The sequence below is a fragment of the Cyanistes caeruleus genome, chromosome 3, assembly GCF_971803275.1.
Source record: "Cyanistes caeruleus chromosome 3, bCyaCae1.hap1.1, whole genome shotgun sequence".
NCBI lineage: Eukaryota > Metazoa > Chordata > Aves > Passeriformes > Paridae > Cyanistes > Cyanistes caeruleus.
In genome coordinates this window covers 13,354,732-13,376,224 of record NC_141703.1, presented here as the reverse complement: position 1 = coordinate 13,376,224, position 21,493 = coordinate 13,354,732, and the positions used below count along the sequence as shown (strand labels likewise).

Below are 21,493 nucleotides of genomic sequence, written 5' to 3'. Positions count from 1 at the left end.
ACTGATTTTCCTTTCATCTGCTTTGTGTGATGGACTGATCCATGTTTTCCAAGCTAATTGTTCATAGATGAGCACAGTTTTAGTCAGTGTACTGTTACCCAGCTCACCATTGCCCATATGCCCTCTCATCCACTGAAGGTAGTGGGGAACTGGGAGCCCATGAGAATCTACTCAAGGAGCTCCCTGGTTTCCATCTGCTTTTCTTCTCTCCAACAACCTGATGTGGGAAAATGGGAGTACTGGAGCTATGGAAAAATGTGCAAATGCATCAATAGCACTGGTCTATTTAAAACAAAACCCCTAGGAGAAAGGGGAAATTGATTATTGCAATAATGTTACTCTGGACTGGAGCATTAGGGACTATTACAGTACTAGATCTTAAAACTCATCACAAGTAAGTTAACATTATTCCCAGTTTATATGTAGAAAATTTAGCCATACAAGACTCAAGATGCTTCCCTGGTATCTCATGTTGACAGACACAATAGAGCACAAGTCCCTGAAGCTGCAAGTCCGTATTCTCTTCTGCAAAGTTTGAGTTTCTCATCGGGTCGTGTGTGCACGGTGCCTGTGCTCAGCGACAGCAGAGAGAGGTGTGCCAGGTTTGGGCACTCTCACACCAAGTCTGGTAATGATCCAGTAACACCAAGAGCTCCTGTCATGTTGCCCTGTGCACTCAGCACCTTACAGAAGAAAAGCAAAATAGCTGCCTGTCCAGCATGTATGCAGTATGTCCCTTGGTGACCCATTCTTACCAGAGGGGCCTCTTTTCACTGCCTACTGAAGGAAGTTGGCATTGGCTCTGAAACTATAGAACAATCATTCCCAAAGGAGGGCTGTGAGTCTGATACTACAGAAAGGTTCACAAGTGGAAAAAGATCAAGAACTGCTGCTATGAAAAGCTTATTCCTTCAGCTTAGGTCAATACCTGGTCTATAACTGTCATTGTATAGTTTGAGAAGGTCACTTTGCATGGCATATTGCCATCAGACAGATTGCTCTGGGCAGATCAGACATCAGATCATCAGACAGATTGTTCTGCATAAACATATACATGTTTATGCAGAACAGAGAGGCTGGATTTGCCAGGGTTCAAAGCAGTATCTCCAGGGAGCAGCAGCAGAAGGATGTGATTTGTTCCTCTTCCTTGCACTGTTCACTGTATTACGGTAGCTACTACTGGCAAATAGTGGCTTAATGTTATCTCCTCAAATTTAATTAATCTTCCTTGAACTGAAAAGACACAAATTCTTCATGAGTTCAGCATCTTCATGTTCAGTGTAATATGGTAGTCAACTAAACTACTAAACAGTCATGGCCATTTAATTACTCTGATACTGATTTAAACCCTCTGCCAGTGTAATTAAAAGAACCCTCATGGCTCCTCAAGGTTGCCTTTGTTTGCCCATATTCAGGCTTGGGATGTGTCAAGGAGGTATCAGTTCGTGGCTATCAAAAACTGACTAAAGTTGCCGGGGCTGCTATGGGAACTGAAGTAATTTTCATCCATTCAAAAGTCTTAGTCAAGTACTATAAAATTGTTTTAAAAATGCAGATGGGACTATTTTGTGCTAGATCTGAATGGCTGGAATTCAGCCAAAGATGTCCTTCGAGGTTTTCTTTCTGTTCATGTCAGCAGTACCTACCATTAGGATATAAGACAATGTGATATTATCTCTATTGCTTCTCTCCCAGCAGCTGTGGTTAAAAGGCAATAAAAGAATTTGAGCTGAGGCTGAAAAGGAAGATGCTAAAAATGTAAAGTTGCCCTTACCTGCCTCCTTTATGTGTTTGTATACGTCATCCGATCCAGCGGAAGAGTACGGGATGTCATCATGTGCTACGAAGTCAATCTGCCAGTGAACGGAAGAAGAATCACATCCCACCATCACCAATTTTTGGTCCACTGGGGGACTGTTATGGCGAGTTATCCCTTTCCTTGACTTCAGCTAACTTGCTTTTCACATTCTCATCCTAAAGCAATCACCTAGTGTATTGTACTAGATTTGGGCCTGCAACTGCTGTGTTGTATGATCAATTATGATAAAACAGAAGTCATCTTTCCAAAAGCACTACCACTACCACAACACTCTGACTGGCTCACTGTGATATGCAGTAGAAAACCCAAGACACAGGCTCCTGTTTTTTATTCCTACTGCAAAAGCAAGTGGTGAAGCCTTGGCTTTCAAAACCATGGAGGCAGGATAAATGATTTTGGGTCCTTAGGGCTGTGCATATATACATGCATACCTAGTACTGTCATGCTGTCATTTTGTCACTCAGTGATGTAGACACTAAAATACATCCTACTTAATTATGCTTTTGTTAAGATTCATATGTGTTGCAAGGCAATCAATAGCAGGTAAAACACTCTGTCCTGACTTTTAGGGGGCATGTAGTATTTTTACATATTACACCTGTTGCCATTAATAAGAAACACACCTTTAATTCAGGACTTCAGTCACTAGGTGACAACTTTCCTGGTATACCATCTCCTTTTCTGAAAGTCAATTTATCAGTAATATTTTCAGTGTTATCTTACCCTTCAAAAATCCCAGCAGAGTAATCATCTCAGCATATTGAGAAAAAAAGGCAAAATAAGTATGTTTTCTGACAGAGATGGAGGTAACGAATGCTATGTACCTAATTTCAGTGACTGGAATTCACCGAATTAAATAATTTGCTCCACCTAACAGAATTTCAGACTTGCTCATTCCCAACTGTTGGTCTGCAAAGGGGAAGGGAGAGATAAGCAGAGAAATGTACCTTATGTTTTTCAAGGAACTCAGGTGTCAGTGTCCAGGGCGCATCTCTGATGACCTCATCCACATAGCGACAGTGTCTGAGGGCTTCATATCGCTCGGTTTCATTCATCACAGTGAAGCCTTTGAATTTATGAGTTAAATCATCACTGCAAACTAAAATATAGAAGTATGAGCAAAATGGCTCCACATTCAGTAAAATTAGCATGACCAGGAGTTGATTATTCCTAGATAAATCCATCAAGCACTTAATGATTAGCTTAGCAATTTTTGGGGTGTTCCAGGGCATCTAAGAGATCTGCTTGGAGTTGCCAGATACAACTGTAATAACGAGAGAACCTTCTCTTTCTGAAGCTGCAGCCAGAGGCCAAGTAGGATATTGTAAGACACCTCAGGTGGTATCCTTTATGTGCTAAGGTAAACCAAGCCCCTCTTAAATGGGTATTTCATGGGCTGTGATATTTCAGGGGTGATGGCCAATGCTTTGAAACCAATCAAAGAACACAGCTTGGACAATCAGAGAGTGTTCACTAAATTCAGGTATCACAAAATGGTCAAGGCAGGAAAACCAGTTGACATCAACTGCTCCCAGAAGTCAAATGCAGGTTCCTCAGGGCCATGTCCAGTTGGGTTTCCAAAGATGAAGACCCCTCAGCCCCTCTGGGCCTCCATTTCCTGCTTTTTATTTTTATGTAAACAACACTCTAAAAGGTGAATTTGCCAACAAAACTCAAAATCTCAGTGGGACAGTTTCTCATTAAATAAACCCTGAAGAAAAACAAGTCATAGAAAACTTTGTAGGAATCTGTCTCCGAGCTTAGCTTTGAGTTCAGCAGGTTTTACAGAAAGAGAAGTAAGGCTTATGCCATGTTCAAATGGAAAGTTGCTGAAGAAAGCCCCAAGGAAAGCACTCGGGAAGCCATATGCTCTAGTGAAATGATCAGAGTTAAAGGTCCAGAAATAATGCATATTTAACTCTGGATGTACCAATACTTTGTCACATTGCTTTTAAAATGAGGGGCAGGAACAACCACATTACCAGAGGACTATAAAGGTTAGGTATTATCTTTCTTCCCACATAACATTGTGTTAAAACCAGCGACCTTCTCCACAATCATCTCTGTCCAACATTACAGCTACAACAGTCATTTGACACCCCACATGGAATAATGTGATATCCATTTATAGCTGTGTTGCCAGTGGTTGTCCTTCACCACAGGTCAAACCTGTGCCTTTGGATCTTTGTCTGTAAATGTACTTGACAAATGATAAATGCAACATTACCAGTGCCGCAGTGAAGTGTGAGAGCAGCCCTACAGCTGCTGCTTCTTTCTAAATTGAAAACATCAACCTATCAGGCAAGGTGCCGACAAAGATGCAGTCTTTTTTGAGTTCTGAAATGGATGTTCTTGCTGTGATGGTCATTAAGGACTTTCAAAGTAGGAAAAATGTAGAAAGGCTTAGATGGCCCTGAAGCTTGTGCAAAATTTAAAGCCAGATAATAACATACGTATGAATTTCAGCAAGCAAAATGCTTCTCTGTCCCATTTTGTCAGTTTGGATGCCTGCTGACAAGAAATTTAATAGTGATCAAAGCATATTCAGGAGAAAGATCCCTTCAGAGACTGTAGTTGTATTTATTTACAGCCTTGATGACATCTTTAGGCTACCCTCTCCTAGAAGAAAAGGTCTATCAAAATTATTGGAAAACAGTAATTTTTGCTTGAATTCTGAAGAAAGGTTTGATTTTATTTTCTGATTATTATTTGTTCGTGTACAATACAGACACAATACCTTTCTTTGTACTTCTTTTAAATCTGTCATCCTGCTCTAATGACTGATTTGGGAAGGTATAAATGTCCATTTTAAAAAGAAAACTGATCTTAGGTCCAAATAATTGTCTTCACAAGAAGCAATAGAAGGGGTTGGTTGTGATGCCCACAAAGACATATGACACCGGTGCTTTCGCAGCACAAATTGTACGTGGGTGTGGGAAGGTGTCCATTTTTTAAACATACTAACACACAGTGCCTTGCTGGGAGAAAGTGCTGATGAGTGCTGGCTGCTTTGTCCTTCCTGCCAAATATAAGGCAAAGTGAAGCTATGCCATGAATTTCAAAGGAGCCAGGCTTTCACCCCAAAGCTCCTTCCCTTATCTGGGGCAACCCCTAATCGTTTAAAAACAACATAACTTTCATTTTTTTTTTTAACCTTACAGTCTTGTGCTTCCACTTGCTTCTTCTACAAGTTGTCTGGCTCATCAGGAAACCAGAGAATCCTTAATGTTTCCTTTCTAACAAAGGGACTTGTCCTTTACATCACAGGAAGCTCCATGGGAATTGCCACATTTCATAAACTTGAGTAAAACTAAAAAACATGTTTATAAAGAGATTTGTTTTTCCTCTCTGTTGGGTATTCCCCCCCACCCCACAACTATTTGGGACAAATATGTAAAATAATGCACCTTATAGTACCTGAAGGTTGCACTCATGTTCACTGTAAAGCATTTGAGCAGCTGAATGAAGGTTGCTGTGAAATGTTTCTGCGAGGAATATCTCAACCCTGGAGGTGCAAGGAAAATGGAACCAAACTGCACATTTATGAGGCTTCATGAGAACGGGGCTTGCACAGCCAACTAGGCAGGAAAGAGCCACCCTCCAGTGACTCCTCTGGCACAGGCCAACTGCTGAACAGCTGTTAGCCAGGCACACAAGAAAAGAAGATATTCATAACAAAAAAAAAAAAAAAAAAAAAAAAAAAAGAAAAAAAAGAAAGTAACCTGCCTGGGGACACCTGTGAACCGAAATTACATTCCACTCATGACCTACATTTGGGTCTTCAGTGACAATGGGCCAGACTTAGCTTCTGTGAAGGTGCTGAAGGCTGGGTCTGGACCTGACAGGCAGAGGTCATGCTCTGTGCCTGGCTGGCAAAGGGACCAATGAGCCAGAAATAAATAATGGCTGTTCTCATTCACTCATTTCCATCTTTGAACAATTTTGAGCAAATAACTGAAAAAGGTAAATTATTCATATGGAGCTATTTTAAGCTCAGGGCCATGCAGACACCTGCTTTAACTAGAATGGGAATTGTGCCTGTGCTGCTGAGAGCAGAATTTGACTTTTACTTTAATTGATGCAACTGTAAGATGTAATTCAAGGCAAATCACCTCTAGAAAGCCCCTGAGTGAAAGTAGCATTCAAGTCATAGAGTATAATCAGCTGGGGGTGGGAGCACAGCAATAACTCTGATAGTGAAGCACAGAAGCAAACATCCAGTGCAATAAATAACTCTGATCTTACCTCCTACTAATAAGTAGCTATTTGGGAATAGAGTTTTGGCTTGCATAAGAGCTCTAGCATGGCCGGCGTGGAAGAGGTCAAATATTCCATCTGCATACACTCTGACAGGTCTGTCAACTGTGGAGAAAGAAACACAACAGCGATTTTTCAGATCCCAAACAAGTTGCACCTAATTCTACTGGATGGCATTTTGTTCACAGATCAGATGATTGCAGAGATTTACCCCAGTTCTGTTATTCAAAAGCACCACAGGTGAACCTGCAGTTTTTGATACTGCACATTTCCTGTTCTTTGTACTCTCTGCTGTTCTCCCTCAGACTTACCCTATTTATTATCATCCATCATCCCCATATTCTGATTTAGTAAAAATGTCATCTTCCTGCCTCATTCAGAGTTCCACCATATGTCTTGTTCTTTTCTTTCTGCCTTTCTAATCAGATATACCTTATGGATTTTTTCCCATCATCTCTCTTTCCTCCCCTCTTGTAATTTTGTAAATAATCTTTTTCCACAAATTACTGCTGTAAAAATATATTGCTTACCTCTTCTATGTAAACCTTCTACTTCACTTTTTTCAGACTTTCCCCAAGTTCTTCTCTCTAATAATCCTATAACTACTTCTTCTCATGCTACTACCCTTGTAACTCTTTCTGTACAGCACCTTCAGCAGCAGCCTCCAGACAGAAAAAGGGCTTGCTTTCTCAAATGACATGCTTTGCCACCTCCAAGCAAAAGCACAGTGGAGAAGAAAGCAACAGAGCTCAAACCTCCATGGACTGTGTATCAGTGACAGCAGAGAGATGTCTCTGCACTCAGGATATCCAAGGGTCCATGGGACAACACTGTTCCTTGCAAGATCCTTGCAACTTGCTCCTATATGTACATACTTCAAAAGCTTATTTTAAATAAGTAGAATTAGAATAAGTAAACAGAGACTTTTTAAAAATGACCTCTTGAAATATGGGAGGGCTGAAGGATGCATTCATGTGAAATCATCCCACTCCCCCAGTCCAATCACAGATGCCCAGATAAAGAAATTGGCAAGTAACCTTTAAGGCCACTGAAGGTCTGATACGATCAACAGGAACATCAGTGAAAAAAGAATTTTCCAGCATACAGAGACAGTATGAGATGAGAATCTGTTGGGGGTTAGGTGTCTTTTTTAGTTCTGGCTTGCCCGTGGAATTTTTACCCATTAGTTTTGAGGACAACCTAACTGTGTGTACTTGGTGGGTGCTTGACAAAAGACAAAGAGGGTGGGGACAGTTTGGAGGGCTTTTCTTCAGCTCCAGAGGACACGTTGGGGACAGAGCTGCGGTGGGGAGAAGGGAATTTCGCCATCACCCAGAGGGAGCTGCTGCTGCTTCTCCTTCTCCCCTCTTTGTTGGTGGCCTCGCACCCCCTGTCCTGCCAGGACATGTGGCAGTGCCAGACACTGCCACGGAGCTGCTGATCCACCTCATCCACCGGCCCAGGATCTCAGCTCATCCCTGCTGTTCCAGCCGACTGTTCCTCAGCGCCCTGCAGGAGCACCGAGACTGACTGCCCGAGGGGTTTGTGAAAACAAAGCCTCTCCTCCATCCCATCTCAGCTGAGAAAAGCTGTCACGGGGCCCCTGGTTCTGTTTTCTTGCTAATGTTGTAGTTATTGTTGTTTGTTTGCCTGGTTCTACTAGTAAAGAACTGTAACTCCTATCCCCAGATCTCTGCCTGAAAGCACCTTGATTTCAGAATTATAATAATTCGGAGGGAGGGGGTCTACATTCTTTCATTCCAAGGGAAGCTCCTGCCCTCCCTAGCAGACACCTGTCTTCTAAAACCGAGACAGAATCCAGAAGGTAGCTACTACATAACACAATTTTCAGGCTGGCTGGAGTGGACTGGCAAGCCTTTCTTCCAACCAACATCCACAAAAACATCAAACTCTAACTTGACATGTTTTCTCTTGTTTCTCTTATAGAACATAATGGCTCTGTAGTTGCTGGTTTCTTCTCCATTACCTGACAGCACCAGACATTAGGCTTTTGCTTCTGAGTACAAGGCACAAATGAGCATTAATTGATGTTTGTATGGAAGAAGCAGTGCTTTGGGCGTGCTCACAATCCTGTGGACGTAGCTCTCTCCACATACCTGGTGTTCCCAGGCGGGCTTGTGCAATGGTTAACTTCTCATGGGGTGCTTGACACTGACAGCTTGTTTCATCTGCGAATGGAGCTGGTGCCGTCAGAGTCTGGAAGGAGAACAAAGCACAAAGAAGTGAATTTATTTTCACCATCAAGTAGTTGTAGAAGAACCATTTAATTGTGGCAGAATGCTGTAACCAGACTTCATGCTGGTTTGTTCTCTGGGGAGTTTTGGTCATCCCTGAGCACACACAGTTCACACAAGGTAGAATGGTGAGGAAAATAAAGCTTTTTAAACATGTCATGTAACTGAATTCTTTCCTAGAGAGGCTTGGTCATCTTTGAGGTGGGTGAAGGTACACAATTTTTCTGTTGGCAGAACAAAGTCGGGTTGGATGGTGTGAGTAGCTTAACCCCTCTCAGTGACTCTGAAGGCCTAAGGAAAAATGTATTCTGTTACCAGTAAGAAACAGTTGTGAAAACTAACTGGGACTTAGAAAGCTGCAAATGAGCCACCTCTTAACAAGCACCCTTTCCTGCCACTGGCATCAGTACAGATAATTGGGAGTAGAGGTTGTTTTGTTGTGGTTTTAGTCAGAATATCCTATAATTTTGAGGAGCCATTCAAAATAAAGGCAAGGATGCAACCTTAAGTCCCATTTAACAAGATCTGACTCCTTTCTGGTCTGACACATTCTGTAATAGTACTAAAATACTCTTAACTGTGATCAGAGCACCACAAGGGTACTTGCTCTGAGGAGTTTATAACCTAAAGATATGAGACAGTGTGAGGATGTGTGAAGACTGACGTGGCATTATCTGTCAGGAAACTTGATTACTGAATTTGTATTTTCTGCCCATTTCTATGTAGGAAGTTATCAGCTATCAGACCCTTCGATATTTATTATCTGCCATATGGTCTGATAGGAAAAAAAACACACTTCTACAGCTTGTGGCCTGAAATCTTTACAAAAACATAGCTGAGTTTTGGTTTGCTTTGTTTTTGAGATGAAGTGGTGGTTGAGAAAAGCTGAAGGAAATCTGTCAGTTTGCCTCCATCATGATTTAACTGGGAGTTCATGGCTGTGCAGCTGTGGCTTGGTTGGATTTTGACAGTGACCTTTTGATGTATAGTTGCCATACCAATTTGAGTACCCATGGATGATCATAACAGCATCCCTTTTTGTCTTTACACTTTTTTTTTCAGATTTTTGATGCTAAATGATGCTAATCACTGAGCATTTAGCATTCTTTAGCATCCCTGAGACACTTTAGGGCATGTCACGCCTAATTGCTGCTGATCTCACTAGTTTGTTGCATGGAAAGCTCAGAGGACAGTAGTAAAACAACAACAAAGAATTAAAGATTCACATCCAGTTCTTTCTGCTAATTTCCTATTCATTTTGTTTACTGCAAGTAATGCCATTTTATGTAGGTTTCCTTTTTTCCCTGTTTTTCTTTTCTTAATCTTTTTCCCATAATCTCAAATGTTACAGGAAATCATCATCATAAGTATCTTCATGATGAAAATCACAGAATCTCTGCACAGACAAGGTTAAAAATGGAGAGACTATGACCAAGCCCAAGTTTCTGTCTGGGTTTCATGGAGGGGAACTGTTCATCAGACCACCCACGCTGCACAGTGTAGAACATTACACATAATCATACAGTGCCAGCTCTTTCCTTTATTTTCTAAATACTGTCTTTTTGCTTCTGGCTTTGCTATTGCTGGGTGCTAATCTGTCTTTTTATCTCCAAGCAAGGTCAAGTTACATGGCAGCCCATACAGCCTGGTTCCTGCTGAGATAAAGAGGAAGGCAGAAATGTTAAAACAATAATGCCTATGGTCTGAGGCCTGCAACTGGTAATCAGCTCCTAGCTTGGCAGAGGTTGTTTCCTTGGAGGTTATTTGAAGAAAATAGGCCTGGTTTGCAGGAAGATATCTCTTTTTCCCCCCAGGCAAACACAGTGGTGCTTTTCATCCATGTAACCACCTTTGCAACACTGAGATTTTTCTTTTGGTCTCTGCTCAATGGCGAACAACCTCTATTAGCTTCCCATTGGTCCAGCTTTTATAAATGTTTGTCATTAAAGCTGACTTTACAGATCAGGGCTTAGAACCAGAACTGTCAATATTCCCTTTACTCACTGACTTCTCAGTTACTAGATATGAAAATACATCAAATGTAATAGATTAAAATCAGCCATATTCTGTCAAAGCCATACAGAGAAAAGCATAAACACCATGTGCTGACAGATCAAAGGAAATTTATAGCAGTAGCTTCCAAATGACTACTCACTACTATTTTGTTTTATCTGTCCTAGAAAAATTATTGTTAAGCTTAACAAAAACATCTTAAGAGTAGAATGAGACCATTTGGTTTGTATATAAACCTGTAAGAGAAAATATTTCCAGAAATTATTAAAACCCAGAAGTAATTTATCAAATCTTTTCAGTTTGTATATTATTACTTGCATTCTTTCCAGTTAATTGATGGTAATAATTAGAATTGTGAGAAAACAGCAAATAATTTATATAGCAACTTTATCATTTTGGTTAATCCATTTAAGTTCTTTTGGAAGTTTGCTATAGTTTTTCCAATAATCAGATGGTTAGAAAAAGACTTTGCACTTCTGTCTGATAGATTTTTCCCTTCGTCTCTGCCTTCCTTATATTCTAGGCATTTACATTTTGCTATTAGCCAAGCAAGAGAAATTAGTCTTGTATTTTGGATCAAGGTAAGCTCCTGAGACCTGCACCATCCTGTAGTAGTATGTGAGAGAAAGCTTATCACATGTCACAAATGGAGAAGTCATTGTAATACTAGGATTTAGTAATGATATTTACTTCAGAAGATGATAAAAAGCTCTTGCAATAAGAGTCATGTTTCCTGGAAATGAAGACAGTAAAATTAAGGTATGGGAAACCATTGTATTTAGTAACCCTTGCATATTAGAAGCTGTTCATTCTATGAGAAGTTTAAATAGTGTCTTACTTGCTTTCTAGGAAATCTGCAAAAAAACTAAATGATGTTCAGTAAACTTCAGGACATTAAAAGATAGAAGGTAGATAATGAGTGCTTTCCCAGCAAATACCTCACAGCTCCATATGCCCCAGAAATGCCTTTGTAACCCACTGCTCTATTTGGTGAGACAGTAGCTCAGAGAAGAGAGCATCATGTGGTTGGTAGCCCTTAGCTGGTTCTGGGGCCGTGACACTTCATGAGGAAGCCCTACAGGACAGCTAGAAGCACTTTATTTTCAGGTACATCTTGATGCTGCCTTTTTATTATCATTCTTCACAGTCTCAGGCTACTGTAGCCATTTAACTTAGTTCCTAAGCAGAAGATAAACACTCATGCTTCTGTTTCTAATGATTAAAATAATTTCTAATGATCATTAATGATTAATGATTGGTGATTTGTAGAGGAAGAGGAGTCCTACCATTTAAATAACAGCTCAAGAACACAAGCACCTCCACACCTTCTCTTTTGTTTACAGCCTGTTGTGCTATTGTTTGCTTGCTTTCTGTATGTTTGGTAGTTGGGCTGGATTTTTAACACAGCAGCAAGGAAGACAGAAACATTCTTTTAAGTAGGCAAATGTAGACATCCAAGCCATAATGCACCTACCTTTATAACTCTGCCTGCAGGGTGACTGTAGGAAACACAGCTAATTGAAGGAGCTAGTGCTTTTTTTTTTTTTAATTCATGCAACTACAGTACCTTCTCTCCACCTCTTGGTAAAGTTGTACTGTCATCTAAGATTTTGCCATCAACAAAGATGAATGAAATTTCAGATCATGAACCAGTACAGCTACTGAGGCAACAGTTGATAAAGCAGGCTGGGCCTGTGCTTATGAAAGAATTAAATTGTCAGGGAAATTCTGTGGGAGGTCTGATGCTGTAACCACCTTTTGTCTCAGAGGCAGTATTTAAAACAGGTGAGTGATTTCACTGGAATAAATCACGTGGGTAAGGTCTACTCATATGAGGAATGATTATTTTGTGAACCTGCTCCTGATTTTGGGAAACAATAATTACAGGGCAGGAAATACTGACATCAGTTTCAAGGAATATTTAAGAAAAGAGAACCTATCAAAACTATTGAAAAGTAAATATATGCCAAGTTTCCGAGGTATGAACACTTTCTGTGAGTGGAAAGGCCACATTAAGGACTACCAAGGTCTTCTCTTACAGGTTCAGTGTCAAAAAAGAAAACTATGCTGTCTCCTAGTTTGGGTCAGTAACCTTGACCCAAACAGGTAAATTTATGAGCATTTAAATTGTAATTTAATGTTACTGGTGGTTGTCTCCTGGTAAACTTTTTACAAATAGTTCTAATATCAATGCCAGTATCAAAAAAACCCTAGCCTGTTCTCTCAAAGTTCTGCTGACTCGGGAGGTGGATGTAAACTAAAAATATCACAAACTAACTTTATAAGAACAGTATCTTCAGCATTCTGTTTGCAAGCATTTAAAATAATCTTTGTTGCTCTTTCTGGGCTTTATCTTCAATCAAATGTACTTTACTCATCATTAGTAATAAGTCAGTAATAATTCAATGCAAGATGCAATTACAAATTGAAGATATTGCAGAAGAAAAGCAGCTTCCACTACCTTTTCAAGAAGCATAATGATGTATATATGTATAGATTCATAGATTATAAAACTAGAACAACTATTATGTAATCTAGTCTAATATTTGCAAAAGGCCAAAGAATTTTGTGACAAGTTTCTTGCATGACAGCCATGACTTTTGACTGAACTGGAACACATTATTTAGAAAACAAAATAATCCCAGAGGTAGGATGGGCCCCAAGTCAAGCAGAGTTCAAGCGAAAGACTTGCCAATGAAGCACCTCAACCTCCATGAACACCAGCTGGAAGCGAAATGTGACCCTTGGCAACTCATCCACCTGAGCCCGTTCCCCTGGCATGGCGGGAAGGAGCTCTGCATACCCGTGACCCAGGCAGGACTCACAGATAGAGCACACTGAAGCTAGGGGGCTGTGTAGCCCGTGAGCCTGGATGCTCTCCAGTCCTGATGGCTACAGATATCCCAGCACTGAGGAGGGATACAAGGCATTCCAGGATAAAGAAGTTTGTGGCTCCTTCAAAGGGACAATAGAATCATCAGCCTGCAGACACCACCGCCAAGAACCAAACTGGCTGTGGGGCATTTGCAACTCAATACCCAGTGGCAAGTGCTTGCTGGCCCTGGAGTAATGCTCAAGGTTGGTCATGGTCAACAGACCAAAAATGTGTAACCACTGCTCTAATGCCACTCTGTTTCACTGATCAATTCAGTGAAGATAACATCACCTCCTGTGTTTTGAATGTCTACTATGCATTTCTTTTTACTTGTACATTACTGTATGGAATCACGGAATCACAGAATCATGAAGGTTGGAAAACAGCTTTAAGATCATCCAGTCCATCAACCCAGCACTACCACTGTAACCCCTAAACCACCGAAACACATCACCCAGCGCCAGATCCAGATGCCTTTGAGCACCTCCAGGGATATTGACTCCACACATCCCTGGGCAACCTATTGCAATGTCTGACTACCCTAACACTGAAAAAAGTTTTTCTAGTATCTAATTGGAATCTCCTCTCTCTCAGCTTAAGGCCATTTCCCCTGGCTCACTCTGTAGGCATAGCAGAAGAGACCAGCTCCCACCTCACTACACCCTCCTTTCAGGCAGTTATACAAAGCAATGAGCTTCCCCCTGAGCCTTCTCAAGACTACACAAACCCAGTTCCCTCAGCCATTCCTCACAGTTCCAGACCCTTCATGACCCCTGCTGCCCTTCTCTGGACACACTCCAGCACCTCAGTATCTTATGTTGCAGTGAGGGGCCCAGAACTGGACATAGTACTTGAGATGTGGCCTCACCAGTGTTGAGTAATAGTGACAATCACTGCCCTGGTCCTGCTGGCCACACAATTACCGATACAGGCCATGTGCCATTGGCCTTCCTGGCCATCTGCGTACATGCTGGCTCATGGTCAGCTGGCTGGTGATCAGCAACCCCAGGTTCCTTTCTGCTGGGCAGCTCTCAAGTGACTCCTTCCCCATTCTGTAATGTTGCATGGGGTTGTTGTGATCCAAGTGCAGGACAGGGCACATTCCCTTATTGAGCTCCTGCAACTGACCGCAGCCCCTGATGAGTCTGTCCAGGTCTCTCTGTAGATCCTTTCTACCCTCAAGCAGATCAACACTCCCACCCCGCTTAGTGTCATCTGCAAATTCACCCGATATATGGCTAAAGAACCCAACTCTCCTTTAACACAGGCAAGGGTTAATCTTCTAAAAGCAATCCAGTTATATAGCTAAACTATTGGGTAAATTTGGCCCAATAATCAATCTCTACTTGTTCTTTACAGATACACTTCACATTTAGCAATTATTTTATGTTAGACATGTAGGACAGCACATTGTATAAACCATTACTCAGAAACAGAGCTATGAAGAAGCAAGAAAACCCCAAACCTTTTTTTCTTCCTGCACAGGAGACACATATTCTGCAGTCCCTCAGCTGTCAGCAGAAAAACTCCTATAGGGAGGGCAATGGGCTTCTTTACAAGATCCCTGATTCATCTAGTTCCTTTCTCAAGAGGTTTTCACCTTATACAGTCTGTTTGTATGTGTGAAAAACAGGAAAGCAGATTACATGGAAACAAAGGACACACTGGGATAGACAGTTATGGCTGTAGTGAATGTTTGTGCACGATTGTGGATGTCTGAGTATACACTACATATATTCTTGCCTGTGTAGTCAGTATTTGCCTCCTAATTCTGTATTTTTCTGCTCCACATCCATGCATGTGCTGAGTTCTTTTTACATTTTCTATGTATCTTATATTATAATGTTGTCTATGTTCCTGAGAAGGGAGCAGAGACAATCTGTTTACAATGTTTTTCCACTCCTTTTTAAAGATATTATACAAATCTTTGCAGTAATGGCAACAGCACAGTTTAAGAAGTTGGTAGTATTCTCCTAATATAACCTGTTTCTAAAACATTATTGCATTTGCAAGCACAGAATGAAATATATAGAATGTAATGTTTTCTCCGTGATTATGGGTCATTTCTGATTCCTGAAAAGGTATCTGTAGCTCTGTGTAGCTCACAAACATGTATTGCAACATGTTTTTGCAGAAACTGTAGCATTTCAGAACCTATATAAACTCCAAGTCCTCTGATGTAATAAGGGGAAATCTAAGCAGATTTTTCATGTCTCTGGGCAATTTATTTTTTTAAGTGTAGCAAAAATTGCTACATGTCCCCAAGCACAAACCTCACTTGGCATGTTTTTATGGGTTTGTGGTTTTATATAGTAGCCAACATTTATGAAAATGAAAATTAATACAGCACAAAACCTGGATTTCTAAAAGACCAAATAAATATTTAGTTAAATAATTTTGGGCTCCTTAAATGTAAGGCTATTTACATATTTATTTATGCTTAATTCCACATTGAAGTAAACAGATGGCAGACCCCCTGTAATAATATCACGTGAGAGAGAAACAGATGCATAGGACACTTTTTACCCAGAATAAAGCCCCCCTACATTAATCATTGGCTCCTCTGATTAAAACTGTCTTCCAGTGATATAGGAAAGAAGAATATGAAGATCTATGAAAGCTCATGGAAATAAAATACTGAAATTATGCTAGGGGTTGCATCAGAACCTCATAAAACATTATTTGCAAATATGAAAGGATGAAAACACAGGAATCCAAGGCATGCACACTTCCTTGCAATTGTTTCAGGTTTTGTGTTTGAGTTCATTGCTTAACAGCAGCAACAAGAAACCATCTAAAGAAGTAGACTGACTTCTTGAACCATTATACAGCGCCAGAGTGTGCAAACACAAAAATGTTCTCCTGTACTCTTCAATAAGATTTAAAAAAAGTGTTTTCCAAATGTACTTGAATAATTGGGAAAAAAAATAATTAATGTACTCTAATTTTTTCTAAAAAATCAAGAAAAGAAATAAAATGGCTAAAGCAGCGGATAACTAAAATTATGTGAGATCTGTCATATTCAATTGTACTTGAGTCTCATTCTCCAAGTACTGCAGATTCAGTGGCCCCAAGATACTTAATACCCAATTCCTAGTGACCTGTAAAACCCTGTAGACTCTGAATCTCAGAACACTACACAAGTAAATCTGGATTTTGGAACAATGCAGGGATTGCAAGGGTGAACCTCAAATGGCCACAACACTTGCAGTGCCTTGGCAGAACATGTTTTATCTGCCATATGGATAGATGAAGTATCCAGCAAGCCTGTCCTTGCAATGATGATGGAAAAAAGCCCCCAATAAACTATTTGGATACTTCCACACAGGGCCCCAATGCCGATTCCTGTACAAGAAATGAGAGCTGGCCACAGCTTCAGCTGCCTGAGAACAGACATCCAAGGCTAGCAGGGATGTAACATACCCTTGGACAGCCCAGTATTTCATGGATAGCACTGCCTAGGGCAGAGCAGACAGAACAAAAACCACTTACCTGCTTCTTTACATCATCTGAAAGATAGAATCACTTTAAATTAATTAAAACTGCTGCTTCATTCCTCCTGCCTTGCCCTCTACCCACCAATGTTCCTGACAGCACAGGCCAACCACATATCTACCTATCAACCCCCTCTCCTCCCCTATAGTTCACCCCAGCTAATTCAGGTGGGTTTCGGCTCATCTGTTTTTTTAAATTAAGTACTGTGATGGAAATGTTATGTTGCATTGCCCTGAATTCCCTCAACTTATCTAACTCTCAGTTAGGATCTGACAGTTTTGAAAATAAGACATAGGTTACCACGGCCCAAGAGTACTTTACTTTCCCAGATGTTTTCACTGATGCCTGTGTTGGATGACAGAGACATGAAATACAAGGAGAAGAAGCTCTTAGCATGTCTAAGGGAAAGATGAGACCAAGCAGTACATTCTAAAGTTTGTTTTCAAGTAAGTTTCAATGTGTCTTTGGGTTTGCTTTATCTGCAGCACTGTCCTTATAAATTGCCATTGTTTTCTTTTATGAAAGATGTCACATGGAACTGTCTTCCTGAACAAAGTGTGTTGAAACGCCTGTTTGTTTCTTTCAGGCAAGGATTGGTAATTTACAAAGGACACACCAATCCTTCAAGGAGCTACATACATGGGACAAAGTCAAACTCTTGATCCCAAGTAGCATAAATAAATTATAAAAACAATAAGCAAATAATTTCACAAGGTTTTGCATTTCCTCTTTGGTATTTCTTGCTATGATATCTCTTAGTTAAACTACGAGCTTCCCTTTTTAGTACTGATGCACGTGGGTAAACCCTAAGGGCAGGATTCCCAGGCTAAGATCCAAAGTCCACGGCAGCACTCTGCAGCTTACTGAAAATTATCCAGGGACAACTGCCATACCATGAGTGTGTGGCATGATATGACCATAGGTCACATTTATCCCACTGAAAACAGTGAAGGCCCCTCATCATCAAACCATGGTTATTCTGAGGCTTATAAATATGAACGGGACTGCAACAGATAAGAAAGTGGCCTAACACAGTAGTTTGGTCCAGATGAGAAAACAGATAAATGCAAAAGGATGCAAACCAGGACTGGAGAAATGCTATTTGTGAGGGGTTTTGTCTTGACCACAAAATCCCCAAAATCACCAGTATGTATAAAACCCGTGACTCTGATGGGTTTGTTTCTCTGTTGTGCATTGAGACCAAGATATGTGGGGTCACTCAGACAGACATTTTCATGGCACTAAGGTACATAAAAGTTGAGAACATAAAGAAGGCAAAGATTAAGTCAGAGATGAAGCAGAGGAATTGACTGAATTCTCATTGACACAAATGCTCATTAATGTTCCAGCTGGTTAGGAAAATGCACAGAGTGTCTTGGCAAAAAATTAATGGCAATTTCTAATTACAACAGTACCAGGCACTGGAAAACATCAGGTTTCAATATACATGTAAACTTACCCTAGAACTGCCTTCAATATCCCCTGATTTACTGATCATTGAAGGACACAGTTCTTTAGTCCTAATGTGACAGTTCCTGACAAGCTAGCAGACTTCACAGCCTAAAATAAGAGGTCTAATGGCAGATATCCATAAAAAATATTCACAGTTTTAAGGCTTTATAGAAATAATTCCTGTTTCAATTAAAAGAATGACAACAGTTTCAGAAAAGAACCAACCCCTTTTCACCTTCTAAAATTTGAGGTGATTTCTCAAGAAAAACTGCTTCCTACAACTTAGCCTAATATAACCTGAAAACTCAGATAATTAATTTTAGAGATGTGTGAGAACCAAGGAACAGCATTAAAAAGTCATCTGTAAATATCACAGACTTGCCACCAGTTATATCATTCTGAGGTACCAGAGCCATCCTGAGGTATCATCCTGATGTCCAAACAATGCTAAAATGCTACCTGAGACACCCTCGTTCCTTTACACTAATAATCTAGGTGACAAGGTTACTGGCCCACCACTGCACATGCAGCCTTTGAAGGATGAGATCAGATCAAGTCTTAAAGATCTTAAAAAAGATCTGATAGGAACTTCATGTCCATGTCATTAGACCGTCTGTCAAGGGGTGATTCCCTTTAATTCTTCAGAACACCTGCCCTTAATTTTTCTCATTTCAGACATTGCTTGACAACACTCGTTTGCCTCGCTCCCTATGCTCTGAGTTCAGTGTATTGCATTATACTTCACCAGGCAACTTTTTTTTTTGGCCTAAAAAGATAACAATGATTTGATGACTGATGAAGGATCACTTCATAAGGATACACTTTTCACAAATATTTATTTAAACTGTCTCTATTGTCCATTATTGGTACTCAGGAAGTTCTAAAACATCATAATAAATCCTGTTTTATTCATGTACTCTAACTGTCACCTTAATTTCCACAGAAATTATACTGGAATGCACGATACTGTAAATACTGGTATCATATTGTCACTCCTTTCTTTAAAATCTTTTAAAATGTCAGACTACACAGAGTAATATATTCAAACAGGTTGTTATATCTGAGCTTTTGACAGAGAAATCTTAGACAGCCTGTACGAACACACTGCAGTAACTACACCTGAGCTAACTTTCCCTATTAAAACAGCTCCAAAAGCTTTCCATGAACAAATTAACAGTCTTCTTTAAAGCTGAATCTAATTATAACATGAGCAAGAAGAAAACATTAATTTGGGTCAATTCCAATGACTGTTGCTATTTCTTGTCATATTAGAACAATGTCTCAACTATACTGTTGAATTTAATTACTGAAGTTTGATGTTTAAATACGTTTTAATTAGCACTGCGACTGAATTCTGTTGTTAAATTATCTAATTTCCAGTACTAAACCGTTGCATACATCATGCATTTTGCATCTTGACACTGCCTCCACAATTCTGCGATTGCATTTATGTATTGTTATTATTAACTTTCTACCACCTAGCCAATGATGCATACCATGCTGGGGTAAGGAGAGATCTTTCCTGGTGGGAATAATAACAGATTTAAATAAGAAGCAAGGAAATACTCAAAATCCTTTAAATGAGCACATGAAAAGAAGGACATCTCTTAGAACCTGAACTCTTGGGGTACAGCAGCCTTTTAAAGTTGTCTACACGATCTGAGGGAGTCTTTAAGGAAAGAACATCAGAGCAGTTATTTTAATTATCACTCTCCCGGCCCTCCCTCATTCTCCTGTCCCCCCAGCTCTCCGAGACTCTCTTCTTCCTTACACATCCTGAATCGAACGGGCAAAAATCCCCGCCGGATTCTTGAAGTTGAGAAAAGCGGGATTTGCCATTCCTGGGCGCAGTAACCCGTCCGAGAACCGGTCCGCAGGGCAAAACGGAGCCAGGCGGTCACTGAGGAGCGCCGGGGGCAGCCATTCGCGGCGGGAGCGGCACGGGGAGAGGCTGGGACCGGCCATCGCTCCGCGCCACCCACATGCTCCTTGGAGCGCGGGCCGCTCCTCTGCATTCACTACTGGAAACAGGCAGCTTTTTAGATCGTAACACGGCTTGGCCACCGCACGCCTCCCGCCGCCGCTCCCGCCACCCGCACACACGCAGCAGCCGCGCCGGTGCCCGGGCGCGCCCGGACCCTTCGGGAGCGCGGGGGATCCGGGCTTTTAACGGGCGGACCAAGAATCCTGCCGGGCTGTCACCGCACTGCCCCGAGTTCCGTCACGGCACGGCACAGCCCACCTCGGACAGCCTTCGCTTGCCCTTTCCCTGGCGTTGCACAGAGGGACCCGCCGTGAGGCGGCACCGGCCGCCCGGGGGCTCCCTCCCTCGCCCCCGGCCCAGCGGCCCCGCAGCACCCGGGGCGGCTCGAGCGGGTGGGCCGCGGCCGGGCCCGACTCACCAGGCGCGGCTGCGGGCAGGTGTGTTCCAGCTCCTCCATGGTCTCGGAGGAGGATTTGGGGATGCCTGTTCCTGACTCAGCACCGGCCGCACGCACTGGCATGGCCGCCGCCCGGGCCCGCCCGGCGCGGGGGGTCTCCCCGGGAGCCGCCCGGGGGCTCGGCCGCTCGCGTCGCCACGGCAACCGGCGGGCCCCGCCCCGCTCCGCGCGCGGGGGGCGGGGCCGATCATTTGCATGCGGGCTCCTGGTTGGCTGCTGTCCCGCCGCGCCACCGCGCGCTGCCCGCGGCAGCTCCGCGGGCGGGCCCCTCCCCCGCGAGTCTCAGGAGCCGGAATGGGCCCGGCTGGAGGGGGCCGCGGGCTGACCGGCTCCGACCCCCCGGCTCGAGCAGGGCCGTCCCACAGCACGTGGCACGGGGCTGCTTCCAAAAGGCTCTTGAACATCTCCAGCGAGGGACACTGCACAACTCCTCTGGGCAATCTGTTCCACTGGCCGGTCACCTGCACCGTGAAGAAGTTCTTCCTCACGTTCAGGTGGAACTTCCTGTGCGTCAGTTTCTGCCCGTTGCCTCTAGCCTAAGCTTGGCAATCCCGAGAGGAGCCTCCAAGTGGCTCCATCCTCTTTGCGCCCCCCCTTTAGATACTTATACACATTAATGAGGTTCCTTCTCAGTCCTCTCTTGCAGACGTTGAACAGGTCCAACTTCCTCAGCTTTTCCTTGTTAGAGAGATGTTCCAGTCCCTTAAACCATTTGTTGCTGTCCGCTGCCCACTCCAGGATCTCCATGTCTCTCTCGTCCTGAGGAGCCTAGAACGGGACATAGCACTCCAAATACACACATCTCACCAGGGCTGAATGGAGGGGCAGGATCACCTCCCTGACCTGCTGGCAATGCTCCCCCTAATGCACCGCAGGATTCCACTGG

The 21,493-nt window shown here is 42.2% G+C and overlaps 1 protein-coding gene across 4 annotated transcripts in view; it reads right to left on the bottom strand.

The window, feature by feature from the left end:
* Positions 1-21,493, bottom strand: part of PCYT1B (phosphate cytidylyltransferase 1B, choline) — a 49,059-nt gene that overhangs the window by 19,126 nt on the left and 8,440 nt on the right. For 2 of the 4 annotated variants that reach the window (XM_086879859.1, XM_086879858.1), the window contains exons 1-5: positions 20,569-20,751; positions 8,194-8,293; positions 6,065-6,181; positions 2,767-2,918; positions 1,775-1,853 (exon numbers count right to left, since the gene is read on the bottom strand). In XM_086879859.1, the coding sequence (XP_086735985.1) occupies positions 1,775-1,853; positions 2,767-2,918; positions 6,065-6,181; positions 8,194-8,293; positions 20,569-20,670 (550 nt within the window). In that variant the 5' untranslated portion in view covers positions 20,671-20,751. Of the gene's footprint in view, positions 1-1,774; positions 1,854-2,766; positions 2,919-6,064; positions 6,182-8,193; positions 8,294-20,568; positions 20,763-21,493 lie in introns of those variants that run through there. The other 2 variants (XM_086879857.1, XM_023918514.2) reach the window with 2 other exon arrangements.